Source organism: Suricata suricatta, chromosome 8 (assembly GCF_006229205.1).
Source record: "Suricata suricatta isolate VVHF042 chromosome 8, meerkat_22Aug2017_6uvM2_HiC, whole genome shotgun sequence".
Classification (NCBI taxonomy): domain Eukaryota; kingdom Metazoa; phylum Chordata; class Mammalia; order Carnivora; family Herpestidae; genus Suricata; species Suricata suricatta.
The window spans coordinates 51,119,525-51,135,354 of NC_043707.1; the positions used below are offsets into that span (position 1 = coordinate 51,119,525).

Below are 15,830 nucleotides of genomic sequence, written 5' to 3' on the forward strand. Positions count from 1 at the left end.
GTGTGGGCCCCTCGGCTGAACCTTAAAGCCCTGGAGGCAGCAGGCCGCCTTCCATCCCCTTCATTGTCCTGCCACTGGAGGTGAGCCATTCCCCAGGGACAGCAAAGAATAAGGAGCATTGTGGGCTCAGCAACAGGACAAGATGCAGAGAAGGCCCTGTGGTGGATGGGTGGGTGGTTGTAAGGATCCAAAAGGAAAGGGGGAGACCAGCAGCAGGACCAGCGAGCTGTCGAGGACCTGATTGAATCATTCATTCATTCATTCATGGTATTATTCATATCAATAATGCTTGATAAAGGCATTCCGTGAGTTAGGGACTCGACATATCACGATAAGAGGTGCAGTGTCTGTCCTCAGGGAGCCCCCAGTCGGTGAGGGTGACAGACAGGAAACAAATGTTAGAACGCTGAGCACTATGCTAAGGAGGGCACCGGGCATAGAAGGCACCCAGTAGGGAACCGCACCCAGCCTGCAGGAGCATCCTGGAGAGATTTGCACTCAGCTGAGGTTTGAAGGACAAATAAAAGCTGTACCAAAGGGTTGGAGTGTGGAGAACATTCTCTGCGGCCAGGAGAAATCCCAGGAGGGGCTGCCTCACTGTATGGCCACTCCCCACCTAGGACAGGGACCCACACAGGGGTCTGGTGGGCTGGGGGCCGGCAGGGGGGGACCATTCGCTCTAAGCCTCCCATTTACGAAAGTCATCGTGTATAAACGTTCTTCATGATCTCCCACGGAAGTCTGGATGTTTAAAATGCAATTTGCTAAGTGTAAACCATTAAAATATGACACAATTTTTGTGAGCTTGTTCGGCACTTTTTTTTAATCTACAAGAAGCCTAAAAATAATGAAAGTGGCCCAGTTCTGTCTCACGCTTGGCGAACAGACAGTATTGGTCTTGGATAAGAAAAGCGAGGCTTAGCAAAGCCGCCCAAAGCCAGAACTTACTCCCTGACGCCATGTTGTCCTCCCAGACCCTGGAGGACTCAAACACCAAGGTTCAAGGTCCCCCTTCTGTTCTTGAAGTCCTGGAATGTTTTCCCCGTAGCCGCTGCCCCAACCCACGCCAGGCTCCTGGGCTCACCTGGGACTGCAGCCTGAACCTTTCCTCTTCCATGTAAGCACCCCCAGCCCAATCCTGCTCCTTCCCTGCCAGAGGCCACTGGCTGCTTCCGTGGCCAGTGTTGGCTGCTACGACACAGACCCGCAAAGGTATTGGGAACAGCATTTCCACTGCCCTGGACTCTTTATCTTGTTTGTCTTTGCATACCACTGAGAAAAACCCCAAGAGATGTCCCAGGGGAGCCTGTTAATAGGATCCCCCGCCCCTCCCCCCACTCCTTTTCCCAAAGGACAGTCTCCTTTGTGACACGTCTTGGCCAAATCTGTAGCTTCCAGCTCACCAAGACTGCTGCATGACTCACCTGCTCCTCAGCTGTCTGCAGGGCAAGTGTAGTCAGGATAAGGGAGGATGGGACCTAGATACTAACCTGGGCCCAGCTTCCTTTCCATTCCTTCTGAGAGTTCAGCTACTATAAAAGTGTGACTTGAAGCCCAATCACAAAATGGGTAGCCGGACTGGCTGTGGTTTGGAAAACAGAAGGCTGATCAATTACACTGCATCCTGTTGGGAGACCGCCAAGAGAAGAGGCACAAAGAAAAAGGAAGGAGGGTCCAGGGAACAAATGTGTGCAGATCAGCAGAGCACTGTGCAGGGAGCCCGCCAAGAGGCTCTGAGGGCTGAAATCCCCCCAAGAAGCTTGTCTGCCTCACCTCCATATGGTCACATGGTAGTGTAAGTGAAAAAACTCTTAAATCCACCTGGATACCTTTGTTCTAACCCTCTGGTATTTCTACTTCCCATGTGGCCCTTCTGTTTCCGGAAAGGAGCTGCAGGAACCTGGGAGCAGAAGTGGTCTGTCCACTGACCAGTCGCTAGGGTCCTGGCTGAGCACTAGGGGGTCTTCACTGAGCACTAGGGGTCCTCACTAAGCACTGGCAGCCTCCGAGAGCCCTTGAACGTGGGTCTGCCCCAGTGATGGAGCCACTGTCCATGTGCTGCTGAGTCAGGTTCAGAGCCTCTAAAACTGAGGATGGGACTCTCAGCTGTGGTCCCAAGGTTAATGGCAACTTCAGGACCCTCAGATCTTCCCAGGGGCCTTCTGTCTACTCCACTGTCTTTTTCAAAATGCCCCAAGGCTCTTTTCTTAATAGACTTAGAGCTTTTCTCTCCCTGGGTCAATGTTCTCTACTCAGCCCCACACCCCAAGCCTTTGCTTCTCTGGGCCTCTGTCTGAACTCACCGGTTGAGTGAAAATTCCTGGTGAGGGTACGGCAAATTTGCACTGTCTCTTGCCCCCAGACAGTGACCAAAATCTACCCTCTTATAACTATCATTTCTGCTTGGGCACCAAACTTCAGAGTGCTTTGCTGATTAGTGTCAGGACGGTCTGTCCGCCTGCCCTGTCCCTGAGGCGTGATTGCATCTGGTCAGGGAAAAGATGAGTAAACTAGATATACCCTAATGCGACTAAGGTAAGCAACATACAATTCTCCTCTTAGCTGAGCAATTAACTGATAACTTACTACTTTCTAGGCCTGGACATAGTTGCAAAAGTCACTACAGTGATAAAATGTATCAATCATCTTTGGTACTATGAGAGCAGGCATTGTATCTCCTGGGGATCCTGTTTTTCTGGGAACTTTCTCTTAGAGTTATAAACAGCCTAATGACCCTTATTCATAAAAAACTGACCTTTACTAAATGGTGCTGTTTGCCTCTTGGTTAAAGGTCGCTTCCTTAGAGCTATACCTGAGGTTTTGTATATCTTGGTTTTTAAAAATACCTGCCCTTCTCGTATAATAGCATCAGTGCCTGTAGCTAAGATTTTATGACAATCATTACTACTAGAATTGTAACTTCTGCAGAATCCATGTCCTGGAAGGTTGTAAAAATTATATATGAGAAATCATTTACTGTTCTTTCTGCTCCTTGTACCTTTCACCATAAATGAAGCTAGAAAATCAGACAGAGCAGTGTTGGGAGCTATTTGAACTCACTGGTAGAGTGAAAATTCCTGGTGAGGACACGGCAAGTTTACAAGGTCTCTTGCCCCCAGATAGCTCCCAAAATCTACCCTCTTGAAACTTTCATTTCTACTTGAGCACCAAACCTCAAAATGCTTTGCTAATTAGAGTCAGGAGCCGGCTGTCCCCCTGCCCTGTCCTTGAGGCGTGACTGCACCTGGTCAGGGAAAAGATAAGCAAGTAAACTAGATACACCCTAATGCAACACATAACTTTCCCCTAAGCAATATGGATAACTGAATACCATCTGGGCCTGAATGCCTTTGTGAGAGTCACTACTGCATAAAATGTATCTATCATCTTTGGGACTATGAGAGCAAGCATATCTCCTGAGAACTTGTTTTTCTGGGAACTTCCTCTTAGAGTGATAACAGCCTAATGACCCTTACTCATAAAAAGAAAAACTGGCCTTTACTAAAGAATGCTGTTTGCCTCTTGGTTAAAGGATGCTTCCTTGAGGCTAGACCAGAGGTTTTGTAAAAATACCTATGACACCATGAGTGCCTGTGGCTAAAATTGTAAAACTTATCTATGAGAAATCATTTACTGCCCTTTCTTGTCCTTGTACCTTTTGCCATAAATAAACCTTGAGAACCAGACAAGACGGAGACGCCTGCCAGATGGGCAGCCGTGCTTGTCTGAGGATCAGAACAAAAACGCAAGGCTCTCCCACTTTCTCTTTGGCCTGCACCGTCATCCTTCAGGGGAACCCTGGACCTGCAGGAGCTGGACTCCGGCAGAGCAGAGATGCCTGCTTGGTGATGAGAAAGAAACGAGGCTCTCTCACTCTTTCTCCAACACTGTGCATCCGTCAGGGGACCCTGGACCTGCTGGAGCTGGACTCTGGCACCGTCCAAGCCTCTTCCTGCAAAGGTCTCCCCCTCTATACCCTTCCTCAGAAAAATCTAGAGTGAGAGAACAGAAAGGCAAGACACGTCTTGGTTTCACCTGATCTAAGCTTGAAGTTACCAAATCTTTTGTGAGGGTCTCCACTCACCAACAGTGTCCCGAACCCTCCCCCACCCTGTAGCCCCAGTGCTTCCTGACAAACCACAGGACAGTCCCTCCCCACCCCCATAATGGCGCAGGACTTTGACCCCACAGAAGCCACACTTTGCAGACATGTATTTATTGAGAATCATCTGTCAGAAAACCTGATCCATATGTGTGTGCGTGTGTGCGTGCGTGTGCATGTGTGTTTAGGGCATGTGTGCGTGTTCCACGGTGAGCGGTGCAATCAGATGGCCTTGGCCAGCCCCACACGGTTGTTGACCCTGTCAAAGACGCTGTAATACTCCCGGATGAAGACGTCTCCCAGGATCCACAGCGGGTCATCCCCTTGACCCTGGAAGCCACTGGCGCAGAAGCCCAGATCCTGGGAAGGACAAGGCTGAGATGAAGCTGGTCCCAACCACGGCCCCTGCATCTGAGGGTAAGCCTCGCCTACCACACCCCACCACTCTCTCAACTAGTACTTCCTTTCCTTCTTGAAATCACCCTCTGAGATAAGCAGACAAGTATCAGATTCATCTCGCTCAATAGGTGAAGAAACTGATATTCAGAAAATCTGGTGACTTACTGCAAGCTCACTTTGTGGGATCCCCTGCCCCCACTCCTCCTCACTTGTCCTATCTAGCCTTCAACCCTCCTCTTAGCACCTACTGCCCCGAGGACCAGCCAGACCAGGCTGGGGGGCCCACAGCCTTACCAGTTGTATATACTCAGGACTAGGTCAAAACTGAGGCCAGTGGGTCAGGGGGGACAAAGGCTGGGTCCCCACAAAGCCCAGGTTACCTACAAAAATCCCGGACAAGCTCCAGAGCCCTGGACTTAGAAGCTGGAGCAGTGGATGGAGGTTCCCATGGGAAGCTGTGGTCCTGCCTACCCCACCCTCCCTCAAGCCACTGGGCTCTGTCCACCCCATTTCTCCCAGGATGAGGCTGCAGCAGCCTCAGGTGAGGCCCAAGGACAGCAGGGCCCCACTCAGAAAGGCCAGTGGGTCTAACTGTACCTCCTGCATTCTCCATCTGGGCTGGGCCACCAAACAAGTTCGCTGATTTACCAGGAGAGAGGAGGGTGATGGGGGGACCCAGGCTTCCTCTCCTGAGACTCATACCTGGCTGGTGTAGGCAGAGGGGGGCAGTGGGTACTTCCTGCCGTTGATCTCAAAGACGACCGTGGGCATGCTGCTTAGCTGTCCGCAGTTGATGTCATACTAAAGACCAGAAGGAGGTCCTCTTAGATGGGCAATGGATGGGATGTGGCTGCAAGAGGCAGAGAAGGGCCGAGGCAGGACCCCTTCCTCTGCATTGGAGCCAAGGGGGGCGGGGAGGACTGCCCATTCAGAGGACTCTAGGGAGGTTCTCTCTCAAGCCTCAAAAAAGTCACATTGAGGAGGACGTGCTGTCAGTTGGTGCAGGGACAGACCCCGGCTTGAGACAGAGGGACTGGCCTCGGTGTCCCCTCCAGGATCAGCCAGAGCTCCCCAGGACACTGGGAGCTCTAAGCTGTCAGGGAGGAAGCAGGGAGCCCTGTGGGGTGTTGGAGGAACAAGGAGGTACAGCAGAGCTCGGGGATGCATGACCCACCTGGGGAACAAGAGGCCAGACTTTGGCCACCGCATGAGACGTGAGAGCCCCAACAGCAAGGGTGGGCTGAGCTGGTAGGCCATTGTGAAGGCCACCTGAGAAATCTCAGCCCCTTGGGGACACGGGCCTGGCCTCACCTGGCCATACTGGTCCTGTGTGGCTCCAATGGCAGTCTGGATGTTGATGATGTCACTGCTAGGTCCAACCAGCATGGAGGTGCCTGTGTCCAGGATGGCCTGACACCCACCATCACAGGCCACCACCACGCCATTGACGGTAACCCTGCAGAGTGGAAACAGGACAGCCTCACAGCACGTCCAGCATCCGGCGCTCCCTCCCTGGGTCCCTCCCCTCCTTCCCGGCCAGGATCCTCAGGCAGGGAGCAAGCCCAAGCATCCCTTCCTGAGCTCACAAAAAAGACCCAAAACCATTTTCTCCCAAGTCCTTAGCTAAGGCTGCCCCACCTTCTGTGGGCAGAAATGTCAAAGAACAGAAAAGTCACAGAGCAAGACTTTAGAATCAGAGGTAGAATGAGTCCCACACGAGTTGCCTAAAGATCTGGTTTCAAATTGTCTCCCTGCCATTCACTTGCTGCAAGTCGTGTGCAAGTCACCCAACCTTCCTCAACTCGGGCTTCTCATCCACAAAATGGGTACGGTAACAACCCCTTCCTTGACTTCCTCAAGGGATGGTCATGAGGTTCAGACCTGATGTCAGTAAATTATAAAATGAGGATTACTAGTGGCCCCACCTCATAGGGGTTTAGGGAGGAATAAACGTGACAGTCCTATTATCACTCATCCCAAGGCCTAGCAGGTAGTACAGGACTCTTAGGAATGAAGCATCAGTGAAAGTTCAGCATGCCCACTGGCAAAGGCCTTGCAAGTGTCTACTTCAGAATCTCACAGGATGCTCTTACAAGCTACTGTTTGTGGTCCTTCTCAGGGACCCCCGGGCTGATGCCGAGGCCCTCCCGCCCCACACCCAGAGTCCCCCAGTGGCTGGGGCCCAGGGCTGCCGCTCACTACCTGTCCACGGTGAACTGCCAGTACTCCTGCACGGTCACGGGCACCCAGTGCAGGGAGCCTGTGTAGTAGGAGGGGTCGATGGCTCCCAGCGTAAGCATGCTCCCGGGCCCATTCCTGGAACCAAGGAAATTGGTAAGGAGGCCCCGCAGCCCCACACAGGGACAGATATCGCTAAGACCCCGCCCTGCTGTCCTCCCTGCCCCCAACTCCCACCTCCACCCAGAGGCTTCAGATGAGCTCTCCAGGCCCCCCTGCTCTTCGGGGCTTTTCCCTGGGAACAGCTGCAGCATCCTCTCTCTCTGAGCTCTGCAGCCCTCAGCACCTGCCTCCCAAGGGGAGGTCAGGAAATGACCACCAAACAGGTCACATGGCCAGCAGGCTTTGCTCAGGTCACCCTCAGGGGTCACTCTGTGCCCACCTCCTGCCCCCGGCCCTTTGGCTACAAGCAGGAGAGAGGGTCTTCAACAAGGTCCCACATACCCTGGGGCTTTTGTCCCAGCCAGGAACCATGGGCACGGTGCGGTGTCACTGAATTCCCACTCTGCTGCTTTTTTTTTTCAATTCTTATTTATTTTTTTTATAGAAACAGAGACAGAGTGCAAGCAGGGGAGGTGCAGAGAGACAGGGAGACACAGAATCCGAAGCAGGCTCCAGGCTTCAACTATTGGCACAGAGCCTGATGTGGGGCTTGAACTCACAAACCCCAAGGCTTAACCAACTGAGCCACGCAGGTGCTCTCCCCCCCAACCACCCCCACCACCACCATTCTGCAACTTTTAGTTCCTAGACCTCAGCAAGCTCTGTCTCATCCCCAGGCTCTAGCACAGACTGTCACCACTGCCTGAAGTGTGCTGTCCTCTGTCTCACCCATTCGTGTCCACCCTCCACACGCACCTCAGTTACACTGGGCTTCCCTGTTATTACCAAGCCTTCACCGCACCCGGATCTGCCTTGCAGTGAGCGCCCTTATCACAATTGTAATCATAATTGTGTAATTACTACTGTTTCCCCTGCTAAAAAGTTAAACCCTCAGTTTATCTCTTTTGCTCATGTGTCCCCTTCTTCTGGCAGAGCACCTGCACAGAGTAACAGCCCACAGATATGTACTGAGTGAATGAATGAATGAATGAATGAATGAATGCACCAGTTTACCCCCGGCTTGGGTTCCCTTGACCTCAGTCACCCAGCACCTTCCTTCTCCCCAGTGTGGTGTCTTTCTCCCCATCCTGCCACCTGCCTTTCTACCCAACCAAGCTGCCCCATCACCGGGGTAGAAGACAGAGGAGGGAGCACTTGACTGAGAGTCAGGAGCTCTAGGCCCCACGTATGACTTAGCCACTAGTTCCTGGGCTGATTGTCCTTCCCAGGCCTCAGTTTCCTGCATTGTGAAAGAAGAAAACTGGATTCCTTCAGAGCCTGCTCTAAAAGTCTGGGGGCACCTGAGTGGCTCAGTTGGTTAAGCGTCTGACTTCGGCTTAGGTCATGATTTCCCTGTTTTTGGGTTCGAACCCGGCATCGGGCTCTGTGCTGACACTTCAGAGCCTGGAGCCTGCTTCGGATTTTATGTCTCCTTCTCTCTCTGCCCATCTTCCACTTATTCTCTGTCTCTCTCAAAAATAAAATAAACATTAAAAATAATTTTTAATAAATTAAAATAAACATAAATAAAAGTCTGTTAATCTCAATGACATCCACAAATGATTATGGAGGCCTGGCCACTTTGGGAAAAAGATGTTAAATGCCCCCATTCAGAGACGGGGTCTGGCCTCATTTTTTAAGTGTCAGAAATCAAAGTCAAATATGGGTCCAGGGGACTCTGGTGTATCAATGGCTATGTCAGGGGCTTTTAGACAAGAATTTGGATCTGCCTGGAAACAAAGAAAGGTTTGCTTGGATTCTGGACACTCCCCTCGGGTTGCCGTGTCCCAGAGGGGTGGACATTCCTCAGCCAGCAGACCTCACCAGGCCACTGAAGTCTACCCCTGCCTGGGGACAGCTCCTACCTGTCCAAGTAAACAGAGAACAAGTCTTTGGCCACCAGATGCTGCTCCATCATGTTGTCAAACACGGGCACTGAGTACGGGGAGGCCAGGGAGGGGTAGGCCAGCCCCAGGATCCCATCGAATTCAGAGTAGGTAAAGACGTTGCCAGGTTCTTTGGTGCTTAGGCCCACAGTCTGCTGGGTGTCCACGATGGAGGAGACCTGTAAGAGAAACAGAGTGACCTCCACCAAGGGCCCTTCGGTGGGAGGCAGGATGATCCCAGCGCAGGCCAGTGTCAGGATCAGCCCTGGGGCGCACCCTCCCTCCTCCAGGCACTGTAGGTATGTGAGCATAAGAAAGAAAAGCTCTCCTTTCCCAAGTGTGAGCTCCAGTTTTGAAGGAATTGGTCCAAGGAGGCTGGGGACTGAGGAATAGGCTCTGGGCCCCGCTGCCTGGCGCTGACACTCGGGAGAGCCTGAGCCGGGTGGGCACCTGTTTATGGGAGAAGCTGAGGACAGGGTTGTCAACAGGGAAAACCCATGTCTATTTTTCAGCTCAGAGCAAAAGATCCTTCGGCCTGACCCAGAAAGGACTCAAGGAAGATAGAAGTGATAAGGACCAAGGGACGCTGCTTAATCTTGGATAGTGGGTGAAGGAGAGAGGACACTAATGTGTTGTAGGCACCTACTGTGTGCCCACCATCATGTTGCGTGCATTACAAGCCAAAAAGTGGCAAAAGAAAGGGGAGCCCTTGTCCAGAGAGCACAGAAGCCCTCTGACATGAAAGCTATTCTGTTTGATGACACATGGGCAGGAGCCTCGCCTTTCAGGGAGACTGAGTGAGCCCCAGCCAAGGGCACCACTCAGAGACCCGGAGGCAGGGCTCTGATGCTCAGCTCCCAGCCACCAGCTGGTGACAGAAGTGTGACTTAGGGCAAGTCACCAACTCATTCGAGCTTCAGTTTTGTCATCTGAACAACAGGGATAGTAGCACCTTCCTAAGAACATTTCCAGAGAGATCACACAGGTGACACTCAAGAGAGCTCTGCACCAATCAGGAAGATGGACACTGGGCATGGAGAAGCCTCTCAGAAGGAATTTGGGGGCTGGCGGGGGGAAGGGGAAGAGGGTGGGGAGGAGGGAAGGTCAAGCATCTGCTTGCTAAAATGCCTCTTGGAATCGGCCCCCCAGCCCACGGTGGGGCAGGCGGGGCATGGACACAGAATCCAAAGAGCTTCTCAGCTGCAGCTGGAGGCCCAGCCCACCAGAGCCTGGGTGTCTGGTCGGGAAGGAAAGCTGAGCACCTGGTGGCCCAAATCCCACTCACCCTGACGGTATCAAGCCCCAGAAAGCCTTGCATGCTGCCCGTGCCGTACTGGATGGACAGGGGCTTGTTCAGGTTCTGGAAGGTGGAGGACTTGGATGGGTCAAAGCGACGATGGATTTCTGAAACACAGACCCAGAGTTAGGGAGGACCGCAGAATCTTCTCACTGGAGGATGGTGTCAGGACAGTGAGACCCTCACCAAGCCTTGTAAGAATACGATCTAAATACTAACCGTTCTCTCTGCTGAAAGTTAAGCAGCCCATTCTCTCCTTGATCCCACAGTTTAGTAAAGAAAATTATTCTTTGCTGCTCAACCCACCTCTCTGACCCTGGGTGCTACCTGTGTAGCTTCCAAACAAAACAGGAAAGAAAAAAGTCATCCCTGTGGCTTCCACGGACATTTGCCTTTTTCCAGCTTTGTAATCTTAGGCAAGACTCTTTTCTTCTTTGAAATTTGGTTTCCTCCTCTGGTAAATGGGGGTAGAGAGAGCACCAATCTCCCAGGATTGTTGGAGGACTAAATTATTAACATGTATTAAATGTTTACTCATCATCAGCAATAAGACCCTCTCCCTTTATTCTCCAGGCACCCACCGGGATATAATAACCCCACATTAGAGAAAGGAAAACTGAGGACCCAGGAGGGTCAGCAGCTTGCCTTGCCTCCTGATGGAAGCGAAATAAATAAATAAATAGCCTAAGCTTCCCTAATTTCCAGCTAGTGCTTTATACATTAGACCTGTGATTTGCAAGCCTTCCCAATCCATGGCCAGTTGGAAGGGCCAAGCAAAGAGATGGGTGCAACCGGGAGGCTGGGAACGTCACATTCACCCTGACCATGGCCGGCAGAGGGTCCCTGGGTCCGAGCCTAGAGAGGCAGGCCAGAAAGGGAGGTCACTCACGGCAGGCATAACTCTTGCAGTAGATAGAGGGCACCCAGAGGTCCGAGGAGCCGGTGTCAAACACCACAGTGAACTCCTGGGGTGGGGTCCCGATGTAGATCTTCCCAAAGTACTGACACTGGGGACAGACAGCACGGGGTCAGGGGTGGGGAGCACAGCATAGGGTTTAGCGTGATGCTTGGCATCAAGAAAAGGGGGGAAAGGGGAATGAGGGTTCCTGGGGAGGGTTCTTCACCTCTAGCTGCCACCCAGCCATGCTCGCCCCGTCCCTCTCACAGGCCCTACTGCTGCAATCAGCCCCAGAAGCAGACATTAGATCAAAACATAGGCCCTTCTTGGTAAGAAAATGGGGGCCCCCTGCCAGGGGCAGGGACATAAAGCTGGGGCACCTGCAAGGTGTGGACCCCCAAGACTCAGCCCAAGCTGCCCCTGCCATGCCTCCTTGCTGCCAGCCTCCCCATGTGTCAGAACTAGGGCCCGGGTGGGGGTGAGCGTGACCTAGATGAGGAAATGAGAGCGTGGGAGACAAAAGGCTGACTGTTTACTGTGGTGACAGATGACAGATGAGGGAGAGACAGGCTCCAGAAAGGACACAGGCACAAGCGATGTACCTGTCACGTCCTAGGCAGCTGCAGATGGGTACTTGTGCCCCATCCCTGCCCAGCCCAGACTACGATACGGGTTTTCTGGGCTGGGAAAGACAGGCCTGGAGGTGCACCTGGGAGCAGATTATGTGCCCCCAAGGGATGTTATCTGCAGGTTGCCTGAACTCAGATCCTTCCAGTGGTGGCATTCAGAGCCCTGCCTTTGCCAGGTCCGCTGGCCCACTGCAGAGCTGACTCAGGGTCAAGGAGGTGGCCTCCACAGCCCACAGAGTGCCATGATTCCTCAAAGTGGGAAAGAGGCAGTGGCCGGGAGAGGGCGTCCATCACACTCTGTGTGAGAAGCATTACTGGAAGGGGGCGGAGCAACTTACGTCCAGGTAGTTGGTCAAGGGCTCGTTGACCAGCTTTTCTAAGCTGGAGTACTTCTTGGTGATGTCATATGGGTGTGTCTTCAGAAAGTCGTCCAGGAGCCCATGCTCTTTCAAGGCCTTCCTCAGTGACTTGCCTTTGTGCAGAGGGATCCTGAGGAGACAGGGGAGAATTCGTGATGCTGGTCGGCATCTCCCCAGGGCAGCCTGACCTGCGAGAAGTGCCCAGAGGCTCTGGGGTCTGTAAGCTACTCCCCCACTTTCTTTTTTTTTTTTTGATCTTAACTCAAAAATTATATTCTACATCAGTTCATGAATCAGTGGCTACCCTTACTAAATACAATACACTCTGATATTCCCTATTCCTTTCTCTTTTCTTAATGCTGCCAGAGATTTAGTCAATGTATTTTAGAGCCTGCTAATGAGTTCTGCAACTCTGAGGTTTGAGAAACACACCGTCATCCATTCAGTCTCCAAATTCTTGCTGTCTACCTATCACATGCCAGATACTGTATGGGGTGCAGGGGTACAGTCTCTGCCCCACAGGACATGCTTTCTGGAGAGGAAATGATGTCCTCCACACTCTACTAAATGCTGTGAGAACACTCTGCCTTTGTGACCCCTGTGACTCGCTCTCTGGGTAGCCCGAAGTGTGTGGAAAGTCTTTGAAGGGTTTCAGTACAGAGCATGGTCCTCAAGGGAGCTTCTGATAGAGTTTAGGTATTAGATGATGGAAGCAAGTCAACAGAAGAGAATCTGGAGGGGGAACACGCAGGAGGGTTCTAGACCTGGCTGTGTAGGCTGTGGCACGTTGGGTGGCTCCCCCAAACCCTCTGAGCTTCAGCTGTGTCTCTGCATAAGGGGTGAACTCCTTCCTCTCCAGCCACTCTCCAGCCCTGCCTTTGGCCAACCATAGCTTCACCTCTCTGACTCCCAGCTCTGCCTCCTGTAGGGTGAAGGAATGGAGCCCACCGATCCCAGTGTCCCTCCAGTTCTAAGGGCCACACGGTCCTCCCCTGTGGGGCTGATTTAAGGACCACAGCCATGAAAGTGCTTTGAGAGTAATAAAATGGCAGCAATAAAATAAAACATGGATCCTCTTGTATTGTTCGCATCCCAGATGGATCCCATATGGAACAGCCCTATGTGTGAATTATGGTCTCTCCTCCGGCGCCTCTTCCCCCACCCTCATGTGTGAATGCCACCAGGACGCAATAGAAATAAAAGGTCTGTTGGTGTATCAGCCTTTGTCTCTGATGATAGAAAAGGATATGAACCCAAAACGGAGGAGGCTGGTCTGAGCTCCCAAGACCAAGGCCGCAGCTGCCATTGACTGGGTCTTGATGTCTCCACTGAGCTGTTGTGTCCAGCACAGTGTCCCAGAGAACCTCCCTCAGAGGGATGCCCATGCCCACTGCCTCTCCCGAGAACCAGGAAGTTCCAAGCACCATGAAACCCCATCTCCCCCCAGTACTGCCCCCAGTTCCTGCACTGAGCCCACCCAGATGCCTGGCACTGGGAAGAACTTAACTTTCAGGGCCATAAGGAGCTCTGACTGGTCAAAACCACCCTGGCCCCTTTTTAGGGATCCAGCTCCCCAGGGATGGATTCAGGCTTCCCTAGTCTCGGGGCTTGACAGGCTCACACCCGGGAGCCAGAGGTAGAACGGTTGCATGGTGAGAGGGCAAGTCCACTTAGGACCAAGTCCTACTTCCTCCATTATGAACACTTGGTCTTGCGTTGCTCAGGGATCCTTCCTGAACAACAGCTTCCTCAACAGTAAAATGCAAATACTACTATCTACCTAATCCAGGGGCCTTAGCAGTAGCCTAAGGAAAGCTCTAACTAAGCGTCTGGCACCTAGTAGCAAGCAGCTCAAAAAATATCAATTATGGGGCACATGGCAGGCAGGCTCAGTCAGTAGAGCGTGTGACTCTTGATCTCAGGGTCATGAGTTTAAGCCCCACACTGAGTGTAGAGATCTCTTAAAAAATCGTTTCAGGGGCGCCTGGGTGGCTCAGTCAGTTAAGCATACAGCTTCAGCTCAGGTCATGATCTCACAGTCCGTGGGCTCGAGCCCCGTGTCGGCTCTGTGCTGACAGCTCAAAGCCTGGAGCCTGTCTTCAGATTCTGTGTCTCCCTCTCTCTCTGACCCTCCCCTGCTCACACTGTCTCTGTCTCTCAAAAATAAATTTTAAAAATCATTTCAAAAAAGAGTCTCAAAAAAAAGAAATATCAGTTTTAGTTTTTGGAAGAGAGTTTGAGAACTTCCTCCCGAGAGAGAACTTCGTTTTGTTGAAGAATGCATACAGAGCTCTTATCGCGTGCCAGACACTATTCAGAGCATTTTACAAAAACCAACTCATACAGTCCTCACGACAACCCTGTGAGATGGGTGCTTTCGGTTACCCTAGTTTTGTGGCAGAAGAGGAAACAGGGCACAGAGAGTCAGGTTAGTGATGGAGCCAGGGATCACATCCCGGGCAGTTTGACTCCAGAAACCGTCCCCTTAGTCTCGCGGGCCATCCTCTCTGACCCCCTGTTCTTGCTCACCGCACCCTGGGTGGCTGGGCACACTTACAGGAAAGGCTCCCAAATGCCAAGGCGAGACCAGTGGGGTGCTTCCCCTGGAAGCCTGCAGCATCCTCAGATGAGTCCCCAGGGCATGTAGCGGGCACCTAGGAGAGACCCACCCGGAGCAGAGACGCAGGATGCCCTTCCTCCCACTTTCCACCTGGGGCCCGACACCCACCTTGTGATCCCACTGCCCTGGGAGAGAGCCAAGACGGCAAGTAGCACCACGAGACACTTCATCCTGGACCGCGGGCTGGCCACTGCTGCGGCCAGTGCCCATTCCCACAGGCTTTATAGAGTGAGTGGCAGTCCCTCTGGCTGGTAGCCAGGCTGCAGAGATAACCCCTGACTTCGGGCTGCCCCCCAAACACATTAAGGCAGCACCCAGAGTACCTAACACCCCCTCTGATAAGGGCCGTAAACTCCACCTCTGAGGGGACTTCAAAGTGGAAGGGTACACATGCTGGGGCTGTCACCCGGGCCTCCCTGACCTGACTGCCCTTCCCCACAGGACTTCTCCAGCTAACATGGGTGGGGCCCCCGCCGGAATCCTGTGTCACGGTCTGTAAGGAGTTCTCTTCGCAGCGGCCCCCTACCCTATCCTAGCTGGCTCTCCTGCCTGGGCCTGGCTTTGCAGAGAGCCAGCAGCCTGCCCTACTGGGAACCCTCTGGCTCAGACCTCCCAGCCCCATGCTCCAGGGAGCACTCTGTCTACTGCCAAGGCATAGAGTACTCCTCCAGTTGGCCACCCTGGTCTGAAAGAGACGGCAGGCCCAACACTCCAGCACTGTCAGGGCTGTGGCCTCTGGTTCTGTGTTAGATGGGTGTTGGGAAGGGAGAGGTAGGTGCCGGATCCCCTGAGCAATGGGGAGGACCGGCGAGGGTGAGCAGGGAGGAAGATGTGGCGTGATGGTCAAGTGTAGGCAACAGGTTAGGCCAACACAGAGGCCTGGGAAGAGCTTCTCGGAAGCACACGTGTGGGGTTTGTGATAAGTGGAGGGCTCCTGACAGAGAATCAGGGCCAAGATGACAACAGAGACTCAGCCACGGAAGCAGAAGAGAAGATCACATCTTGGGGCGAGGAGAGGCTCTAAACTGGAAAGTCAGGATCAAGTCAGAATAAGGCAGGGACGTTGGGGCCTCAGGTATGCAGGAGAGTGTGGGGCTGGCCTCCAACACCCTCCAGGAGGGACATCAGGGCAGCACAGGAGGCTTGGCGAGGGTGGAACAGAGAGGGCAGGCTGGGTATCCAAAGAGGCAGGCATTTGGTGGGCCCTGGACACAGCGGCACATGGAGAGAGACAGACCTGGAAGTTTCCTATATTTGATTTGAGGGGTACTGAGGAAGAAGTCAGGAAGACCCAGCCATC

The 15,830-nt window shown here is 52.8% G+C and overlaps 1 protein-coding gene across 1 annotated transcript; it reads right to left on the reverse strand.

Moving 5' to 3' along the window:
* Positions 1–4,260: 4,260 nt before the first annotated feature.
* Positions 4,261–14,700, reverse strand: LOC115297607 (chymosin-like). The gene is made up of 9 exons (XM_029945790.1): positions 14,639–14,700; positions 11,890–12,040; positions 10,914–11,031; positions 10,013–10,131; positions 8,707–8,906; positions 6,704–6,817; positions 5,813–5,957; positions 5,204–5,302; positions 4,261–4,462 (listed from the first exon to the last, which is right to left on the reverse strand). Exons 1-9 carry the CDS (start codon positions 14,698–14,700, stop codon positions 4,325–4,327), a joined length of 1,146 nt encoding a protein of 381 aa, XP_029801650.1. The 3' UTR covers positions 4,261–4,324.
* Between the last annotated feature and the right edge of the window lie 1,130 nt (positions 14,701–15,830).